The sequence below is a fragment of the Nicotiana attenuata genome, chromosome 3 (genome assembly GCF_001879085.1).
Source record: "Nicotiana attenuata strain UT chromosome 3, NIATTr2, whole genome shotgun sequence".
Lineage (NCBI taxonomy): Eukaryota > Viridiplantae > Streptophyta > Magnoliopsida > Solanales > Solanaceae > Nicotiana > Nicotiana attenuata.
Genome location: NC_031991.1, coordinates 32,966,719 through 32,989,722, shown reverse-complemented (window position 1 = coordinate 32,989,722; position 23,004 = coordinate 32,966,719). Strand labels below are relative to the sequence as shown.

Genomic DNA, 23,004 nt, shown 5'->3' with positions numbered 1-23,004 from the left:
TGTCACGAGCAACTCCGCACCAAAATCTGCACGGGATGTAAGAAGTGAAGTATCAGTACAACCGACCCCATGTACTGGTAAGTATTTTGTCTAACCTCGTCGAAGTAGTGACGAGGCTTTTAGTTAAAAAAGATGCTTATTTAAATAACCTGTAAATTAGATTAACAGTAAAGCAGTTCAAAGTATAACGGATAACAATAACATATGCAACTCGACGAGACAGTCAATAATTACTAAAAGAACCACAGAAAAATTTTCACGATCCTTTCTTGTATGAGATTTATGTCCAATATGTCAAAAAGTCAAATCACATGGCACGGTAATACCCTTCGTGCTTTTATCTCATCCTCACTATGTATAAAAAATTTATGAAACAATTCAATTAGCACGACAACACCCTTCGTGCGTTCAACTCATCTTTCCCAAGTGATCGTATAACAGAGCCAACCATATCATAGGAACAGAATAATAGGAATTACTAAGTAAAGAATACGCAAGTAACAACAGTGGACAAGGATACACATGTGGGTCAAAGTAAAGGACTAAGCGGAAAGCACGTGAGTAACAACAACAATTGGAATACAGGGAATATCAACTTCAATTAACTAGCATATTGGAGGCCTAAGTACAAATATAACAATTAGGAAGAAAACACATGTTCTTTACATTTAACAAGTAAAGGCAGGAATGCCTAGCATGGTGGAAGGCTTATACTAAAGTGCAACAGAATAGATACAACATGAGTATAATTATAAAAGCAGGAATAGACATGGAAATTTCAAGTTAAGCAAGTAAAAGACATGGGCAGTGCAACCACAATTGAGATAAAGGTCACATACAAGACAATAACAACAAGTCACACCAAGTGTGTAAATACAACAATAACAGTTCAAGGCAAAGGCGAAACCGTATACACGGGAAACAAATATCACATCATAATGCATGTCCCTCGTCCTCACCTGCACAGAAACACCCTTCGTGCCATGACCTCACCATAACATACAAGCATATCAACATAAATGAAATGGCACGGCATCACCCTTCGTGTTTTTACTCTCAAATGATATGGCACGGCATCACCCTTCGTGCTTTTACTCTCAATAACATGATAATGAATATAAAATGGAACTACATCACCATTCGTGCTTTACACTCTTCCTCACATGATAATGAATATAAAATGACACGGCATCACCCTTCGTGCTTTACACTCTTCCTCACATGATAATGAATATAAAATGGCACGACATCACCCTTCGTGCTTTACACTCTTCCTCACATGATAATGAATATAAAATGGCACGGCATCACCCTTCGTGCTTTACACTGTTCCTCACATGATAATGAATATAAAATGGCACGGCACCACCCTTCGTGCTTTGCACTCTTTCTCACATGATAATGAATATAAAATGGTATGGCATCACCCTTCGTGCTTTACACTCTTCCTTACCAAGCATATGAATATCAATAAAATGGCAAGGCAGGAGGTATAAATAACATCGAGGAGAGTGCTTAAACGGATATTCCAAACACATTCCAAATCACAACCTTCCAAGTAAACAATAGTTCAACAACCCTCAAGAACCCTATCATTCAAATACTTCCACGAATCTTATAAATGATCCACAACACAAGTATAGATTCTAGCATCTCGAGAATATTGATTGTAGTAATCTAGTAATGATTTCGCATAGAGATGACCGAAATAGACACATTAATGTATTCTTACAATTTCCATCAAGTTAGACCAAGTTATAACAAACTAAGTCTTGATATCTATCATTTAGTATTATGTCCTTAGTATCTAAGAGTCAAGTAAGGCATTAAGCAGAATGTCATTAAATTCTACAAACACAAATATACATAATCCACCCCCCGAGCATGATTAACCTTGTCACATACATATACGCTCGTCACCTCATATATGTATCACCCCCTCATGTAGAAAACAATGACAATTAGGAGGAAAAATTCCCTAAACAAAGCTAGGCAAAACACTTACATCGAACAAGCCAATAACAATACCGGGCAAGCTAAAATTCTACTCCGCGATGCCTTTGCCCCCCTCAAATCGACCTCCGGATGCTCCGATCTAGCCATAAACAATCAGATACAATCAACACGAGCTAAAGGAATCGATCCCAAAAGAAAATACTAAGCTTTAGGCCGAAAGTCAAAAAGTCAACTCAAAAGTTGGGCCCCGGGCCCACGTCTCAAAATTCGACCAAAGTCACAAAATCCGACAACCCATTCGATTACGAGACTAACCATACTAGTTTCACTCAATTCCGACTTCGAATCAGCTTTCAAATTCCAAAATTTCATTTTATAAAATTCCACAAGTTTTTCCCAAATATTCACCCCAAATCGCAAATCAAATGATAAAATCAATGCTAGATTCATGTATTTTAGCCAAATCTGAGTTAGAATCACTTATCCCGATGAATTTCTTGAAAAATCTTCGAAAAATCGCCAAGATCCGAGCTCTCTAGGTCAAAAATATGAAATAAAATTGTAAATCTCATATTTATAGTGCACCTCTCGGATTTCCATTTCCGCTGACAGCCAAAAATCACCGCCCCAGCGGACTTCCACCGCTGACCGCGAAATTCCTCCGCTGATTGCGCTTCTGGTGGCTGCACAGATAGGCCTTAGTCTTTTGGCCATAACTTTTTCTACAGATGTCCAAATGATGATTTCTTTATTTTTCTGGTAACTAGACATGAAGGGCTACAACTTTCGTTTTTGAATTATCTCAAAAGTGCAGATTCCCAAAACGACCAGTCGGGTCGTTACAGAATAATAATACAAAGAGGACAACCATGAAATCAATAGAAGCCTCAAACAATACCAAAACATTAGGTTAGGAACCACATAAGTTTTCAAGTAAATTTTCATGTTTTTAGGTTGGGAGATCTTTAGTACCGATACACCATAATTCATAATATCATCGTACTTTTACACGGAGTCCGATCATGACCCGATCGGCTGGGTCATCTCATTTGAGACATCATCCACAATGACAATTCCAATTACAAGTTCCAGCTCAATCACCACCATGTGTACGGCATGGCATCTGATCACGACCCGATCGGCTAGACAATCTCACCCAAGACATCATCCTTTTCTATTAACTATCTCATTTCATACTTCTTTCACATCTTTTCAATTCATTGGCACTAATGGCAACAATTATAACATCATTCTTGGCACTTGGCCATATTTCATATTTTATGCTCCCCTTTTCACTTTCACACATCATCATCATCATCAACAACAACAGGACTTTTCAATTCACGACTTTAGGTACACATGTGAGCAATGAAGAGTTTTAGACATATAGAGATTTTTCAAATAATTTGGCATGATTATCTTCATTCAAACATGACTTGAAGTCGTAACATTTATAACACACAGCCTATACTATGAACTTATTCTCAAATGATAACATAGCGTGATAAAAGCATTTGGAACGCATAATGAACATATATCTTTCAACACAAGTTTACTCGGAATAGCCAATTCCATAATGATCAACTCGGGGCTTACATAACTTACATGAACACCGTGGAATTCAATTCTAAGAAAGGAGTTTATCCAACATACCTCAATTGAGCTTCTTTAAACTCTAAAATGTTCCGGAATTCTTAGGAACTTCAATCTATTTTAGAAATAAAACAACTTGAACCAAAATTAGGAAGATGATCATGGTTCTAGCTCACTTGGGCATTTATCAAACACTAGGTGTACATTAAGGTTTCAAGGACCTATTTATGGAGGATTCCATCATCTCACAACCGATTCTATACAATTTTTAGCTCACAATCTTCCTACACCCTTTGGTAACACATGCATGCAAAATAGACAACTCCCACACCCATGAATTTTTTTACAAATTGCCCATTTCTAGTTAAATTTCGAAATTAAGAGTTAGGGTGTAGTAACTTACGTCTACGATGAAGACCTAGTCTGTTTTCCTAGTTAACCTTCCAAGATTTGAGTAGGAATTGGTAGATGAAGCTTAGGAACTCCCTTTCTCACTCTATGACTCCCTCTCTTAGGAATATATGTTTTACCCTTCTAAAATGATCCCAAGGGTGTTTTATTATAATGGGGTCAGGTTCAAAAATTAGAAAAATAGGAGCCCCGACACAGGTCTCCGGTCGCATATGCGACCGCATAATGCTTTTGCGGTCCGCAAAATGGCCCTCCGGAACTTGGCAGGTCTGCCCCACTCTGTGGCCATTATGCGGTCCGCAGGCCTGTTCTGCGGCCGCATAATGTGCCACGGAATCTCCCTCTGACAATTTTCCATGCTGAATCTACGATCGCTGTGCGGCCCGCAAAATCGTTGTGCGGCCGCATAATGGACCGCAAATTGGTCCTACAATTTTGCTCAAGTTTTTTCTTCACTCTACGGCCATTCTGCTGTCCGCATAGTGATTCTGTAGCTGCATAGTGGGCCGCAAAAATGTCTTTTTGTACCAACAATTTCTTTTAACTCCTCAGCGCACTGTTCAACCCAAAAAAGTCTGTAATCACTACAATCTTTAACACATAAATCTATCTCGGCACCACAAAATCCTGGGTTTTAGGTAAAATTGTATGGGGCCTTAGATCCTCCCCCACTTAAGATCATTCGTCCTGGAATGAGGGTCAAAGTTCACTATTAGCATCCGATGTAACTCAACTGCCATACTACACACCAGTAGTCCCAAAGTTTGACTACTCCCAGAATTTCCAAAAATTTCGCTAGAGTTTCCCTTGTAACTGGGCCTATCCACCTGTCAGATAAACCCAGAAACTAATCTAAACGACATATACATAATCTAATGGCGTAAAGTAACACAAAACAACACCAACCCTGGCCTCATATGCAATATATAACAAGAAGGGAACAATTTTAGACATCAACAGTACAAGTTATACAAAATTCATAGGCGATAATTTCGTAGAAAAATTACATAGTTATTCAAACAAATAAGTATACTTCTTCTTCTTCATGTCTTCCTCGACTTCCCAAGTAGCCTCTTCAACCTGTTGGTTTCGCCATAGCACTTTCACAGAGGCAATTTCTTTATTTCTCAGCTTTCGGACTTGCCTATCAATAATGGCAACTGGGATTCTTCATAAGTCAGTTCTTCATTAACCCCAACAGTCCCAACCGGCACAATAGCCGACGGATCTCCAACTACCTTCTTCAACATAGACACATGGAATACCGGGTGCAGTAATGATATCTCAGGCGGTAGCTCAAGCTTGTACGCCACCTAACGAATCCTTTGAATGACTATGTTCGATCTGACATACCTGGACTCAATTTCCCTTTCTTACCAAACCACATTATAGCATTCATGGGGGAAACCTTCAAGAACGCCCAATCATCTTCTTTGAACTCCAAATCTCTTCGACGAACTTCCGAGTAGGACTTTTGACGACTCTGGGCCATTTTCAAGCGCTCTTTAATGATCTTAACCTTTTCCATAGCCTGATGCACGAGGTCTGGTCCTAGTAGTTTAGCTTCCCCAATCTCGAACCACCCAATGGGAGATCTACACCTCCTACCATATAACGCCTCAAATGGTGCCATCTGAATACTAGCATGGTAGTTGTTGTTGTAAGAAAATTCTATTAGTGGCAAATGATCATCCCAACTACCCTTGAAGTCAAGAACACAAGCACGCAACATATCCTCAAGCGTCTGAATAGTCCGCTCTGCCTGCCCGTCGGTCTGTGGATGGAAGGCTGTACTAAGATTCACCTGAGTACCCAAACCTTGCTGAAACGTCTTCCAAAAGTTAGCTGTGAATTGTGCCTCTCGATCAGAAATGATAGAAACTGGAGTGCCATGCAACCTGACTATTTCCTTGATATAGAACTGAGCATATTGTTCCACTATGTCGGTAGATTTAACTGGCAAGAAGTGTGCTGATTTTGTGAGTCGATCCACAATCACCCAAATTGAGTCAAACTTGCGCGGTACTCCTACAACAAAGTCCATATTAATCATTTCTCACTTCCACATTGGAATATCTATGTTCTGTTCCACCCCACCAGGCCTTTGATGCTCGGTCTTCACTTGCTGACAGTTTGGACATTTTTCCACAAAGTCCGCTACGTTCCTCTTCATGTCATTCCACCAATAGATTTCCTTAAGATCGTGAAACATCTTTGTAGAGCCCGGGTGCACGGAATACCTAGAAGTGTTAGCCTCGGTCATGATTCTTTCCCGAATACCATCTATATCTGGAACACATAGCCGCCCTTAGTGTACCATCATCCATGCTGATAGAAAAAAGCCATAGTCTTATGTTTATGAATCCACTCCTTCAATTGTACCAACAATGGATCATTGTATTGCTTCTCTTTGACCTCCACCACAAGCAATGATTCAGCCCTATTTTGCACAATCACCCCGTCTTCACTAGAGTCCGCAAGATGAACTCCCAAGCTAGCCAACCGATGAACCTCCGTGTCCAACGACCTCTGATATACCTCCAAGTGTGCCAAACTGCCCATAGATTTTCGGCTAAGAGCATCCTCCACAACATTACCGTTCCTTGGATGATACAGAATATCGATGTTGTAATCTTTGAGTAACTCAAGCCATCTTCTCTGCCTCAGATTCAGCTCTTTTTGTTTGAAAATGTATTGAAGGCTCTTATGGTCCGTGAATATATACACATGGACCCCATACAAATAATGATGACAAATCTTCAATGCAAAGACCACCGCTGTAAGTTCTAAGTCATGCATTGGATAGTTCTTTTCATGATTCTTGAATTTCCTAGAAGCATAAGCTATCACCTTGTCGTGCTGCATGAATACACACCCAAGCCCGATCCTTGAAGTATCACAATACACCACAAATCCATTTGTACCCTTTGGTAGGGTTAACACCGGCGCCGTAGTCAATCTTGATTTCAGCTCCTAGAAGCTCATTTTAAAAGCATCTGACCATTGGAACTTAACCGCCTTTTGCGTCAATTTAGTAAACGGAAAGGAAACAGTAGAGAACCCCTCCAAAAACTTCCTGTAATACCCTGCTAAGCCCAAGAACTGTGAATCTCTGTTGGAGTTGTAGGTCTAGGCCAACTCTTGACCACCGCAATCTTTTGAGGATCAACCTTAATTCCTTCTATGGAGACGACATGACCCAAGAATGTGACAGATTCAGGCCAAAATTCACATTTCGAAAACTTTGCATACAAATGGTGCTGACGAAGAGTCTGCAGAACTGCCCTGAGATGATCGGCATGGTCCTCTCGACTTCGTGTATATACAAGGATATCTTTAATAAACAATATTACAAAGGAGTTAAGAAAAGACTTGAAGACTCGATTCATATGATCCATGAAAGCTGCCAGATCATTTGTCAGCCCAAAAGACATTTCCAGAAATTCAAAGCGCCCATATCGGATCCTAAAAGTTTTTTTAGGAATATCTTGCTCCCTGATTTTCAATTGGTGATACCTGGACCGTACATCAATTTTGGAGAAGTACCTAGCACCCTGTAATTGATCAAACAAATCATTTATCCTTGGTAGTGGGTACTTATTTTTTATTATGACTTTGTTGAGCTGCCGGTAGTCAATACACATCCGTAGTGACCCATATTTCTTTCTCACAAAGAGAACTGGTGTGCCTCAAGGCGACACACTCGGTTGGATAAAACCCTTCTCTAACAATCATTCAATTGATCCATTAGCTCCTTTAATTCTGTTGGTGCCATTTTGTAAGGTGGAGTAGATATAGGCTGCGTGTCTGGCATCACATCAATCCCAAAATCAATCTCCCTATCTAGTGGGATCCCAGGGAGTTCATCAGGAAAGACATCCAGAAATTCATTCACAACTGGCAGAGACTCAAGTGTAGATGGCTCAGTATCGATGTCCGTAACACAGACCAAATGGTAGATACACCCCTTGTTAATCAACTTCATGGCTTTAAGGTATGAAATAAACCTACCTTTTGGCACCATATTATCCCCTTTCCGTTCAAACACTGGCTCATTTGGAAATTCAAACCTCACAGTACTAGTTCGGCAATCAAGCTTGGAAAAACATGAATAAAGCCAATCCACTCCCATTATTACTTCAAAATCAACCATCCTCAATTCAACGAGATCGGGTATGGTATCCCGACCACGCAATGTGACAACACAATCCCTATAAACTCGCAGGCCACAATAGACTCACCAACCGGAGTAGATACTGAGAACGGCTCATGGAGCTATTCCGGTTCTATTCCAAATTTTGTAGCAACATAAGGAGTGACACGGGACATTGTTGAACCGGGATCAATAAGAGCATACACATCATGAGATTGGACAGTCAATACAACTCTGACAACGTCTAGAGAAGCCTCTGCACTTTGGCGACCACTCATAACATAGAAACGACTGGGTCCTCCCGAACTTTGTGTACCACCCCTAGCTGCACCACGCCCTGCGGGTGCTGGAGTGCCTTTAGCTGGCGGGGGTGTTATGGATGTAGTAGCTGCAGAACTGGATCGTTGTGCTGTGCCCCTGCCCGCACCCTGGTAGGACGAATGACACTCTCTCTGAATATGACCCCTCAATCCGCACCCGTTGCATATGGGTAGGTCCATATAGCAAATCCCCAAGTGCATCTTCCCACACCTGGGGCATGGGGGCCTCCACTGCTGCTGGGATCTCCCTCCTGATCGGCCCTACTGGTGGGGTCCCCTGTTGCCCTGACTGGGCTTGAAACGACTCCACTACTGCTGACTGGGCCTTCATGGCGGTGCACTGGTTGAAGACTAAGCAAAAGACTAGGATGGCCCAGATGACCCCCTCCCCCCCTGAATGCTAACCTAACACCACCAAATGAATCTCCAAGGTTTCCCGTGGACCGGGCCCTACTACTACCCTATCGCTCCATTCTGTTCATCAACCTACGATTCTCTGTAGCCTAAGTAAATACCACCATGTTCCCATAGTTCATGTAAGAATTCAAGGCAGCTGTAGCGGCCTCATTGATAACCAAGGGGCTAAGGCCCTACATAAACCGACACACTCTAGACTCCATAGTAGGCAATATGTAAATAGCATACTTGGACAGGCGTGCAAAATCCATGTGGTACTCCCACACACTCTTGCTACCTTGATTTAGGTTCTCAAACTCAGTGGCACGGGCTGCCTTTCTCTCGGCAGGCAAGATATGATCCATAAAGGCGTCAGTAAACTCACTCCACCTCGTTGGAGGGCTCCCCTCCTCACGGGAGTCCTCCCACAGCTCAAACCAAGAATAGGCCACCCCTTTCAGGTGGTAGGCAGCCAACTCCACTCCCTTTGTCTTAGTAGCGCGCATAACTCGGAGAGTCTTGTGCATCTCATCAATGAAGTCCTGGGGGTTCTCCTTGGGAATAGTACCCGTGAACACTGGAGGATCTAACTGAAGAAACCTGTTCACCCTGGAACCAGTAGAATCCCCTTGCTGGCTAGAAAGAGTGGGTGCAACATTAGATCTCTACGACCGGGAAGCCACTATCTTAGCCAACATCTGTATGGCTCCCCTAAGATCCCCATCGGAAACACCGGGATCGGAAGCTGGGGCTGGAGGTGGAATCGAAATATCAGTTGGAGGGATCGTTACACCCTTAGTAGATATAGGAACTGGTGCAGTCAGGTCAGCTGTAGTGGAATCAGGCAGTGTAGTAGTCGGAGGAATATCCTCACCCCTCGGGTACTCACCCGCATCATCAAGTAAAGGATCAGCTGCCACTCCTAGGGTGACATTGACTCCTTGGCAAGTTCTTGTTTTCTTCCTAGGTGCCATTTACTGAAAGTTAGAGCAATGCACGATTTATAGGAGGAATAGTCTTACAATCGGCTTTATCGCACGATCCAGAATATCAAAGAAGGGTATTACTCCTAAATGTCCAAGTAGCCTCCTAATTATGGATGTGGTCGACAACACGCCGATAAGAAGGACTCTACTAGACACGGCTCCGAGACATCCTAGGACACTTTAAAACCTGCCTCTGATACCAAGTTTGTCACGCCAAAACTCGGGAAGTGCGACCGGCGCTCAACCGAGTGAACCCGGCCGAGCAAGCCTGTTAGATACTTTCTACCCAAACTCACTCATGAACAAAGAGAAGACAGATTCTCATTAATTGGACAATAGGGAGATCATGTGTACAATACCAAATCATTTTCATTAGTTACTTAAAATTTAAAGTCTTAGAATACACACACTTTCATAGTCTAAAGTGGAATAAGTGATTCAAACATGACATGAATTGTTTGACTTTCGCCAACACCGACATACAACCCAAACTATGCTTATGGAGCCTCTAATAGATAAAAAAAAGTACAATGATAGTGCCAGCAAAAAGGCTCCAGCTATACCTCAACTTATGATAATATAATGAACAAAAAGATACATGACCCCGGAATGAAGTGGGGCTCACCAAGTCTGCTAGGAGGAGGGTGTACCACTATTGTTTAACAACGCCGCCTGCTGTGAAACCACCTGCATCCATTAAAGATGCAGCACCCCCGGCAAAAAGGGACGTTAGTACTATCGAATAGTACTAGTATGTATAAATAAACACCCTCTCAATAGAATGAATAATAATACAAGGAGGAACAACCATGAAATCAATAGAAGCCTCAAACAATACCAAAACACCATGTTAAGAACCACATAAGTTTTCAAGTAAATTTCCATGTTTTTAGGTTGGGAATCTTTAGTACCGATACACCATCATTCACAATACCACCGTACTTTTACACGGAGTCCGATCACGACCCGATCCACTAGGTCATCACATCTGAGACATCAACCACAATCCCAATTCCAACTATAATTTTCAGCACAATCACCACCATGTGTGCGGCATGGCGTCCGATCACGACCCGATCGGCTAGGCCGTCTCATCCGAGACATCATCCTTTTCTATCAACCATCTCATTTCATACTTCTTTAACATCTTTTCAATTCATTGGCACTAGTGGCCATAATTATAACATCATTATTGGCACTTGGTTGTATTTCATATTTCATGCTCCCCTTTTCACTTTCACACATCATCATCATTATCAACAACAAGACTTTTCAATTCACGACTTTAGGAACACATGTGAGCAATTAAGAGTCTTAGACATTTAGAGATTTTTCACATAATTTGGCATGATAATCATCATCCAAACTTGACTTGAAGCCGTAAAATTTATAACACACAGCCCATACTTTGAACTTATTCTCAAATGATAATATAGCATGATAAAAGCATTTGGAACACATAATGAACATATATCTTACAATGCAAGTTTACTCGGAATAGCCAATTTTATAATAATCAACTCAGGGCTTACATAACATACATGAACGTCGTGGAATTCAATTCTAAGAAAGGAGTATAGCCAACATACCTCAATTGAGCTTCCTAAAACACTAAATGTTTCGGAATTCTTATCAACTTCAATCTATTATAGAAATATAATAAATTGAACAAAAATTAGGAAGATGATCATGGTTCTAGCTCATTTGAGCATTTCATCAAACACTAGGTGTGCATTAAGGTTTCAAGGCCTTTTTATGGAGGATTTCACATCCCACAACCCATTCTTTACCATTTTTAGCTCACAATCTTCCTACACCCTTTGGTAACACATGTATGCAAAATAAACAACTCCCACACCCATGAATTTCCTTACTAGTTGCCCATTTCTAGTTAAATTTCAAAATTAAGAGGGTGTAGAATCTTACCTATAGGGTGAAGACCTAGTGTGTTTTCCTTGTTAACCTTCCAAGATTTGAGTAGGACTTGGTAGATGAAGCTTAGGAACTCCCTTTATCACTCTATGACTCCCTCTCTTTAGGAATATATGTTTTATCCTTCTAAAATGATCCCCAAGGGTGTTTTATTATAATGGGGTCGGGTTCAAAAATTAGAAAAATAGGAGCCCCAACACAGGTCTACCGTCGCATATGCGATCGCATAATGCTTCTGTTGTCCGCAAACTAGGCCGTGAAATGGCTCTTCTCGGCAGGTCTGCCCCACCTGCAGCCATTATGCGGTCCGCAGACCTGTTCTGCGGTCGCATAAGGCGCCGCACAACCTCCCTCCGACAAATTTCCATACTGAATCTGCGATCGGTGTGCGGCCCGTGAAATCATTGTGCGGCCGCATAATGGACCGCAAATTGGTCCTACAATTTCGCTCAAGTTTCTGCTTCACTCTGCGGCCATTCAGCGGTCCTCAAAGTGATTCTACGGCCACTTTTCTTCCAACAATTTCTTTTAACTCCTTAGCGCACTGCTCAACCCAAAAAGTCTGTAATCTCTACAATCTTTAACACACAAGTCTATCTCGGCATCACGAAATCCCGGATTTTAGGTAAAATTTTACGGTCCCTTACACGAATGGCCCGATCCCATAATATTATTGTACTACCGAGGCAAACGGCCCAATCCCATAATAATGTGTTCACCGCCGAGGGTCGAACAACACGTACAATATATGCATCTATTATAGTGTCAAGGCACACAACCCGCTCCCATAAGAGTGCGGTACATAATCCTGCCAAGGCGAACGACCCGATCCCATTAGAATAAGAAGCTTTAACAGGTCCTGATGTGCCGGAGAATTTCGGAACATTTAGTACCAATTGCTTATATTTTAACTTTTTTTAAATGCAATTATCTTTTATACTTATGTAATTTTAATGTTTTGCAGTGTATGAGGCTTAAGGACCTAAGAACATGGAAATGAAATCAAAAAGCCGCAAAAGGACAAGAAAAAGGCAAAATGTGGTCGCAGATGTCAGTATGCGGACCGCAAATCCAACATGCGGATTGCATATTGCTCAGAGGAACCGCAAAGCACAACAGTCTGTTGACCAAATTCAAGCCCAAGAAATGCAGTCCATTATGCGACCGCATAACAGGTTTGCGGGCCGCATAATGGATCGCAAACTCCATGTAGAAGTTTCTAGAGTTGGAAATTCGGTGACACTATGCGGCCACAAATCAACAATGCGGACCGCATAACCAAGATGCGACGACTACCTGGGAACTAGGGTTTTGAAGATGCGATGGCTTTGACGAGAATGCGGACCGTATGTCTGTTATGCGACAGATATGCGGTCGCATAAATAACCTGGAGGGGCATTTTTGTTCGAAATTGGTCCCGAGTTTTAGCCCACTATATATAGATTTATTGGGGTTTTGTGGGGGCAGCTTGTCTGGTTTTTGAGCTACATTTCGACCTTTGAATATTCCGCTCTTTTGGAAGCTTTAGGAGTGAAGAATCTTGCACTTTGTAAGCTTTATGGCATTTAATATTCTCATCTTTTTGTATTTTAGCATGAGTAGCTAGCTTTAAATACTAAGGTCGTGGACCCTAAATGGGTGTTATGTTAATGGATGTTTAACATTGAATATATATATAATGGTTGGTTGATATATATTTATTTCTCATTCTTCATTTATTGTTGGTGGTTGCATACATTAACAAGCGCCATTAAACTCTTTCTTTACTTGGAAAAGTGAGTTAGAGTTTGGTAGAAGTAAATATCAAAGACTCAAGGCTTTAAACTTTGTTTAATAGAATCGCTTAGGAATAAGTGGATTTTATTTGGCATAAATTGATTACTCTTAATTTCAACTCTTTTATATTTGGAAAAATCATAAAGAGGAAATACTGCCCAACTATTGGAAAATATTGGGTAGTCATTTAGAAATCATTTGCATATCTAAAGGACCTTCCATTAGAAATATATCATATTAACACCGATAGCAATACATTCCATTGATGGGGACACAACCTTGGTTTCCTTAATCAATTACATTCTCAAAGTTACAATTAGTTACTTCTTCAATTCACAATCATATCATTCTCTTGTTACGTTAACCGAATAGAATTACGACTTAAGTCGAGTTACACACTACTCAAGTAAACTTTTCACACAATATTCCCGGTAGGATTCTACCCAACCTTGTTGGGTTATTATATTTGACATCGACCGCCTTACACTATTTATTTAAAGTGTAATTTGAGCGTATCAAATTTTGGCGCCGTTGCCGGGGAATACGATTTTGAAATTACTAATTAGTGTGTGCTTTACTTTACGTCTTATTCTATTGCATCACACTTTGCTTGTTTTGCTTGGTTTTAATAGGAAGACATGGCCGAATATGAGGAAGAAATGGAAGAAAATCCTTTTGCGGACATAGATGAGTACATTGAGGATACAAATGCTATTGTACCTCCGGTTGTTGGTGCTAAAGTGGAACATAGTTTAACCCTAACGCTCAAAGCGGATGGGTTTTTCGGGAATTCCACTGATGATGATCCGATACAACATCTTAGAAACTTCTTGGGTGTGTGTGCGATGCATAAGCAGAACAACGTCTCAGATGATGCCCTAAGGTTGAGGGTGTTCAAGCACTCACTAGCTGGGGACGCAAGGAAGTGGCTTCAAAATCTGCCACCAAATTCCATTCATTCTTGGCCTGAACTTGTCCGAGCATTCTTAGCTAAATGGTTCCGGCAAAGCAAGAAATGTGAGCTTCGGGATAAAACTTTCTTCTTCAAGCAACTACCGGGAGAACATCTACATGAAGCATGGGATCGATTCAAGTTATACTTGGTGAGGTCGCCCAATCAAGGTTTTCCGGACTCTATCTTGTTGGAGAAATTCTACATGGGTTTAGATGCTATGAACCAATCTATAGCCAAGAATGCAGCTGATGGATCTTTTATGGACAAGACATTTGCAAGGATCACACAAATCCTTGACAAAATGGCACAACATAATCAAGCTTGGCACTCAGAGGACACCACAGGTGGAATTGCATATAGTTCTCCCTCCTTGACCAACATGATTAAGAAGAACCAAGAGAGAGATCAAGTAATCGCAAGGCTTGCCACCAATGTCAATGTGTTGACAAAGATGTTCACTGAAAGCCAAACGAAGAAGGTAAATGTGGTGGAGGATGTGCAACCCATATCAAATGAAGACTTTGAGGAATCAAACTATGTCAACAACTCTCAAGGAGGATATCAAAGGCAACAATACCAAGGTCAAGGACAACAAAATCAATGGAGGCCTAACCCGCAAGGGCAAGGCAACCAACAGTGGCGAAATGACCAAGGTAGCTCAAATCAAGGAAATTGGAATAACAACAANAAGGATCAAATTGTTTCCTGGCAAGCTCAAATCGAAGTGGTCCGGTCCATTCAAGGTGGTAGATGTATCCCCTTTTGGAACTGTGGAATTAGAATCGGAGGATGGGCTCCGAACCTTCAAAGTAAATGGCCAGCGAGTCAAGCACTACTTGGGCACAGATGGAGAAAAACACTTGGTGGAACAGTTGGCTCTCAAAGATGGTCCATGCCTGACAAATGAGTGAATCCAGAGAAAGGCCAACTTTGTCGTGCCGCGACGTTAAATCAAGCGCTTCATGGGAGGCAACCCATGTGTGGCAACATCCTTTTTGTCCTTTAAATTTTAATTTTTGTTAGATAGATTTTATTGAGCAATTTAAAGTGTGTGTTAGAGTACAGTTGATTCAAAATATCATAGATTTTATTGAGCAATTTAATAGAATCGCTTAGGAATAAGTGGATTTTATTTGGCATAAATTGATTACTCTTAATTTCAACTGTTTTATATTTGGAAAAATCATAAAGAGGAAATACTGCCCAACTATTGGAAAATATTGGGTAGTCATTTAGAAATTATTTGCATATCAAAAGGACCTTCCATTAGAAATATATCATATTAATACTGATAGCATTATATTCCATTGATGGGGACACAACCTTGGTTTCCTTAATCAAATTATTTACATTCTCAAAGTTACAACTAGTTACTTCTTCAATTCACAATCATATCATTCTCTTGCTACGTTAACCGAATAGAATTACGACTTAAGTCGAGTTACACACTATTCAAGTAAACTTTTCACACCATATTCCCTGTAGGATTCGACCCCAACCTTGTTGGGTTATTATATTTGACATTGACCGCCTTACACTATTTAGTTAAAGTGTAATTTTAGCGTCTCAGGTCCTTGACCACATTCACAAATAAACGTGTGAGTTATGATCTTTAAGGAAAGCTTTGCGATGAAAACGCACAACGTGGGAGGAATTCATAAGGGAAGCACAAATTATTCCGCCGATTATCAAGTAGTTCGTCACATCTCTACAATAGCGAGTCCATCAGCCTATGCAAGTCTAGTTTCAAGTGGTGACGCGAAATAAAGGAATTAAATGAGCAAAGATAACTCAAATAGTAAAATTATAGCATGGCGTGAACCTAAGTCTACCCGGACATAATCAGGAATTCTATCATATGCACGGACACTCGTCACCTCATACGTGCGTAGCTCCAACAATATGTAGCATGTACGAATATAACACTTACGGGGTAAATTCCCCCTCATAGAGTTAGACAGGAGACTTACCTTTACGAAGTTGAACCGGTACTTTAAAATAGCCTTCTCGCTTGAATTGATCTCCGGACGGCTCAAATCCCAATCAAGATTGTGAAAAAAACCTCCAAAATCCCCCAAAACCACTGCCTTTTCCCTTACCTAGCCGCTTCTGCGACCTTCATCTCGCTTCTACGAAGTCTCTTCTATGACTAAGGCTTTGCAGAAGCGACTGGACCAGCAAATAGAAATTCCAGCAGCTTCAACAAGGCTCCAAACGATCCGAACCCCGTCCGACACTCACTTGAGCCACTCGGGACCTCGTCCGAATATACCAATAAATCCCGTAACATAACACGGACCTACTCGGGATTTCAAATTACATCAAGCAACATCAAAATTACGAAATGCACCTCAAATCGCACTTATGATTTTTCAAATTTTCAAATTCTATATCATGTGCCTAAACGTATCAAACCAATTCGGAATGACTTCAAATTTTGCGTACAAGTCACAAATCACGATATGAACCTATTCTAAGGCTCAAAACCCCAAAGGGATATCGATAATACCAAAGTCCACTTCAAACCAAACTTAGGAAACTCTAAAACCTTCAAAATGTTAACTTTCCTCAATAAGCACCGAAATTCTCCCGGTCCACCCAATACTCAACCCAAACACACACCAGGTCTGAAATCATCATACGAATCTATTGGAACCTTCAAATATCAATTCTGAGGTTGTTTACTCAAAAGTCAAACCTTAGTCAACTCTTCCAACTTAAAGCTTCCGAATTGAGACTTTTCCTTCCGAAACCACTCCAAACTTTCCCAAGTCATAAAACATGAAGTGAAGCTACTCGAGGCCTCAAACCGCTGAACGGTGCACTAGAGCTCAAAATGACCGGTCGGATCGTTACAATCGGCATGTACTAATTATAGTAATTCTTATGTGAGCAAGGGCTAATGATATGAATGATATCACTTGAACATGATAATATATGTATGAGGTGCATTAATAATGGTTTATGGTCAAATAAGAGCCCTAGGGCTAGGTCAAGTTGAAAATTATATGATGGGCAAAAGTTTCAAGTGGGTTCGCACAAGACTTAACTTCAAATGAGCATAATATCACGATATGAAGTGTTATATGGTTTATGACCTATCAAATGAAAGGTCTATGTATCTAGTTTCTAATGCATCAAATCGTTCATGATTTGGATATTTCTACAATTAGTTATGGGATATTTACCAGAAGGTGGTAGTGCAGCTATGCAGCAGGCTATGCACTCTGAGTAGCCAATTTCAGATTTCGGCCAAGGGAAAGGCCTCCTTCATAGGTTTTATGCGTAGGCTACACAAGGGGGCTACGCATCTTTAGGGGCCACTTTAAAAGGTCTAAAACAAGGGGTTTAGAGAGAGAGAAAGTTAGTTCTTCAACTTGGAATTGATTTCCAGAGAGAAGGAAGAGCTCTTCCACCAGGATACACTTCAAGGCAAGTTATTTTGGTACAAGAATGATTATATAACTTCATTTATCGATAACGCTAACATTATTATGGATCAAATCCATAGGAAATGGGTTGAATCTTCAAGAACATCAAAGAGAGAAAAAGTGAGATTCTTCAACCAAGAGGTAATCCCTCCAGGGCCCCACTTATTTTACATGTTTCAGGAAGAGGTCACGTGGCATGCTGTCATGGCTAGGATGACACTCTTCCTGAGGTATATGGTGAGAAACATTCCTATCTCGTGGTATCTATCAGGTTGTCTTCTTAATTTATGCTAGTCGGGTATTAGCCCAAGTGTTTAATTCTATTCTTTGGTATAGAGTCTCCATGATAGTTGTGAAAAGTTATAGTAATGGAGTTGTAAACGAAATACATGAAAAGATATTTATTTTAATTTGTCTTATTGTTATGACTATGAAAGGCTTCATGTATTGTTGAATTGGAAAAGTATTCCATCATTTAACTTGAAAATATGTATGTTTTTCAATGAGCTTCCGCAGTTAAATTAGTTTTCGTGCATATGATTTGGGTGCATCATATGGGTTGGTTTGCTCAGGATGGATAGTGTGCCGGGTGCCGGTCACGTGAATTTGGATTGTGACATTCCTGCTCAGCGCCTTAGTGAAGATGTGTGCTACTTGGTTCTCCGTCTTGTAGAAATTCATACAAATCAGACCCTATAAAGCATTACCCCTCAAGAAATGGTGCCCCACATCAATGCGCTTGGTCCGTTTGTGTTGCACTGAGTTCCTTGCCATGTTTAAAGCACTCGTATTGTCACACAATAAGGGCAAGCAATCATTAAATACACCAAAATCCTCAAGGTTTTGCTTGATCCATAACAATTGAGCATAACAAGAAGCAACAACCATATACTCAGTTTTAGTAGTAGAAAGAGCCACGGGAATTTATTTAATTGTACCCCATGAGATCAATCATGACCCAAGAAAATGTGTCATTCCAGATATGCTCTTCCTATCCCCCAAATATCCAGCATAGTCAGCACCAACATATCCAACCAAGTAAAAATTATCCCTGAAGGATAAAAGAGGGCCAGGTCATGAGTTCCCTTGAGATACCTTAAAATTCTATTTGCGGCCTTCAAGTAAGATTCTTTTGGGCTTGATTGGAACCTTGAACACAAACCAACACTAAAAATAATAGCGGATCTGCTGATCGTCGATTTATCATGATGCCAATCAAATGGTCAAAGCTTGCGGCCAATGTCAAAGGCAAGGATCAATCTCCAAGAGGCATGAAATGGCAGTGCACTTTGTGATGGAGATCGAGATCTTTAATGTGTGGGGAATTGATTTTATAGGCCCCTTTGTAAGCTCATGTGGTATGAAATATATCTTGGTGGCTGTGGACTATGTGTCCAAATGGGTTGAAGCAATTGCCTTACCAAACAATGAGGCAAGGGTGTGACCGCATTCTTAAATAAAAACATATTCACGAGGTTTGGCACTCCTAGAGCCATTCTTAGTGATGGTGGGTCTCACTTCTGTAACAAGGCTTTCACGGGGCTATTAGAGAAATATGGCGTCAAGCATAAGGTGGCCACACCTTATCATCCCCAATCAAGTGGCCAAGTTGAAGTTTTCAACCGGGAGATAAAGAATATTCTAGCAAAGACTGTTAATGCAAACAGGACCGACTGGTCAAGGAATCTAGATGACGCGTTGTGGGCATACCGCACGACGTACAAAAGTCCTATTGGCACTTCTCCTTATCGGTTAGTCTTCGGCAAGTCTTGTCATCTAACCGTAGAACTGGAGCACAAAGCCATGTGGGCTTTAAAAAGGTTGAACTTGGACTGGGCTGAAGCTGCAAATTTGAGGTTAACACAACTCAATAAAATGGAGGAATTCCGTTTCCATGCATATGAAAGTGCAGCTGTGTACAAAGAAAGGATGAAGTTCGTCCACGACAAAAAGATCTTGAAAAGGGAGTTCATGTCGGGTGACTTGGTTTTGCTCTTCAACTCAAGGCTCAAATTGTTTCCTGGCAAGCTCAAATCGAAGTGGTCCGGTCCATTCAAGGTGGTATATGTATCCCCTTTTGGAGCTGTGGAATTAGAATCGGAGGATGGGCTCCGAACCTTCAAAGTAAATGGCCAGCGAGTCAAGCACTACTTGGACACAGATGGAGAAAAACACTTGGTGGAACAGTTGGCTCTCAAAGATGGTCCATGCCCGACAAATGAGTGAATCTAGAGAAAGGCCAACTTCGTCGTGCCGCGACGTTAAATCAAGCGCTTCATGGGAGGCAGCCCATATGTGGTAACATCCTTTTTGTCCTTTAAATTTTAATTTTTGTTAGATAGATTTTATTGAGCAATTTAAAGTGTGTGTTAGAGTGCAGGTGATTCAAAATATCATAGATTTTATGGATCAGGTTGCATGCCGCGATGGTTGTAATATGGAGGATTTTGATATTGATTATAATGATATGGTGGGATTGGGTTGCGCGCCGCAACAATTGTGAATGTAATACTTGATATTGATAGGTTATGATACGGTGAAATAAGAGAGGAATATGACATTGATTTTGATGATATGGTAGGTTCGGGTTGCACGCCGCAACTGATTTTATATGTATTTCTTGATATCGATAAATGATTTTATGGTGGAATAAGGGATGATTGTGTATGTACGGCGGGATCGGGTTGCGCACACCAACGAATTGTCTATGTTGTACTCATTGTGTTATAGTGCTAGTTTTTCAGCCTATTTATATGATATTAGGTCTGATATTCTGGATTCTCTGGTTGCGAGGATTGAGCTCATTATCATAAATTAATTGTTTTACCATCATTCATGTTTCCTGCCCTGTTATTATTGTTATTATTATTATTATTATTATTATTATTATTATTATTACTACTACTACTACTACTACTACTACTACTACTACTACTATTACTACGTACAGGTTATTGTGAGTGACCCACCTTAGCCTCGTCACTACTTCGTCGAGGTTAGGCTCGGCACTTACATAGTACATGGGGTCGGTTGTACTCATACTACACTCTGTACTTCTTGTGCAGATTTTTGAGTCGGTCCTAGCGGCGGTCAGTAGATGGCTCAGATCCAATGCTTGACGAAGACTTGAGGTACAATTGCACAGTGTTCGCAGCCCTGAAATCCCCTTCTACATTACTCTAGTTGTTTATTTCGATTCAGGCAATTATGCTTTAATTCGGACTATTATTTGTAGTACTATAGATGCTCGTGTATTCGTGACACCAGTTTTGGGATTTGTATGTGGATATCTCCGTGTATCAGATATATCTACTTTAAGTACATCTAACATTGGCATGCCTAGTAAGTGAAATGTTAGGCGTCATCATGGTCTCGAGGGTGGGAATTTCAGGTCATTACAAATACACTCTATTTGTGTGGCCTCAAACTAATCAACTCAAGTTAATAAATCTTCAACTTTCGTTGAATCTTCAACTCTTTTAACGGCCACTTCAACTTGTTTTGTTTGGATCTTCAAATATCGGATGATCAAATGTTTTTTTTTTGGAACTTTACAATATTTCTTATTAATGAACTCTTTTGACTAAATGTGTACATGAAAAAGATTAACAACGGAAGAACGTTTTTGGAACTTTACAATATTTATGAGGTGGTCAATGTACCGTTTACATTTTCAAAAAGATTTAATTTTAAGGGTAAAATGGAATTATTTTTTAATTAATACTATCTTGGTTTTGTAAATTGACAAGTACTCCGTCCGTTGACTTTTACTTGTCCACTATTAATTTGGCACACCCCTTAAAAAATAATAAGTAAAATACATAATTTACCGTGATACCTGAACAAAACTAAGATACACAGCCATGCAAGCTGAGTTCCGAGCTTTAGTTATGGAGGACAATTAATAGAGAAAGGAGACTTGTGAGAGAGAATCAACTATTCTCATTTTTTGACTAAGAGAAATCTGTACAGTATACACCTATTTATACAAAAGCTAAAACATCCACTAATTATCTAACTAACACTTATTACTCATCTAACAACCTTCTAACAATAATTAAATATTCCGTCTTAACCGCCTAACTAACTAACGCACATGCTTCTCACGTGCTCACTACTTAGCTGCCTCAACACTCCCCCTCAAGATGGTAGGTGCGAAGGTATTGAGCACTCCCAGCTTGGACATTAAATACTCATGCAGTGGTCTTGCAAGCCCTTTAGTGAGTATGTCTGCCAGTTGATATCTTGATCCCACATCTACTATCTTGATCAACCCCTTTTGAATTTTGCTCACAATCTATTTCAATATGTTTTGTTCTCTCATGATATACTGGATTTGTTTCTATCTGTAATGTAGCTTTACTATCACGCTGCAACAAAACTGGTAGTTCTACCTTTGCTCCCAGTTCCTTAAACACCCATATTTGCCAGACCAACTCCGAAACCACCGAGGCCATTCTTCTATACTCTGCTTCTACTGAGCTTTTGGATACTGCAGGTTACATCCCATGTTTTCGTACGTAAAACTCCGCCATAAGTAAATTGATGGAAGCTCGGAAAGTGAGATGTTACATCCCGTATTTTCGTATGTTAAAGTTTCATCGTAAGCTAATCGACGTGTGATCGGGAATGAAGTTATGTTGAGATTATAAGCATTATGCTATTTCAAACATGTGATGAGTAAATTCGTGAATGAGAAAGGGTAAGCAAATCGAAAGAAATGAGTTTCGTCGATGTTTGGCAATTTGGGATAAAATACGGCCCGAGCTAAAATCTCCGGTATTTACGGACTAGTACCATACAAGGTACCACATGGCCATGATAGTAAGATGTATAAGGTGTGTTAAAAGTGAGTAGTATTATAAGTAATTTGAGATAATTCTAAATTATGTGGGTAATCGGGTAATTATTGATTTTAGTGGGAGATTAATAGTTAGTGAATAATTAATTAGGATCTTGGATTGGATAAGCCTAAGAGGCAAAAACGTGGCAGCAAGTAAGGATTAAATAATGACTAAGCAAGTCTTGAAATCTAGGTGGAAAGATTTGAGAATTGTTTGGCCAAGTAATCCAAAAAGTGGGCCCACTCATTTTG

At 40.4% G+C, this 23,004-nt stretch overlaps 1 protein-coding gene across 1 annotated transcript; it reads left to right on the top strand.

Moving 5' to 3' along the window:
* Positions 19,465-20,135, top strand: LOC109224264. The gene is made up of 2 exons (XM_019388851.1): positions 19,465-19,481; positions 19,577-20,135. The coding sequence occupies exons 1-2, from the start codon at positions 19,465-19,467 to the stop codon at positions 20,133-20,135; spliced, it is 576 nt and encodes a 191-aa protein (XP_019244396.1).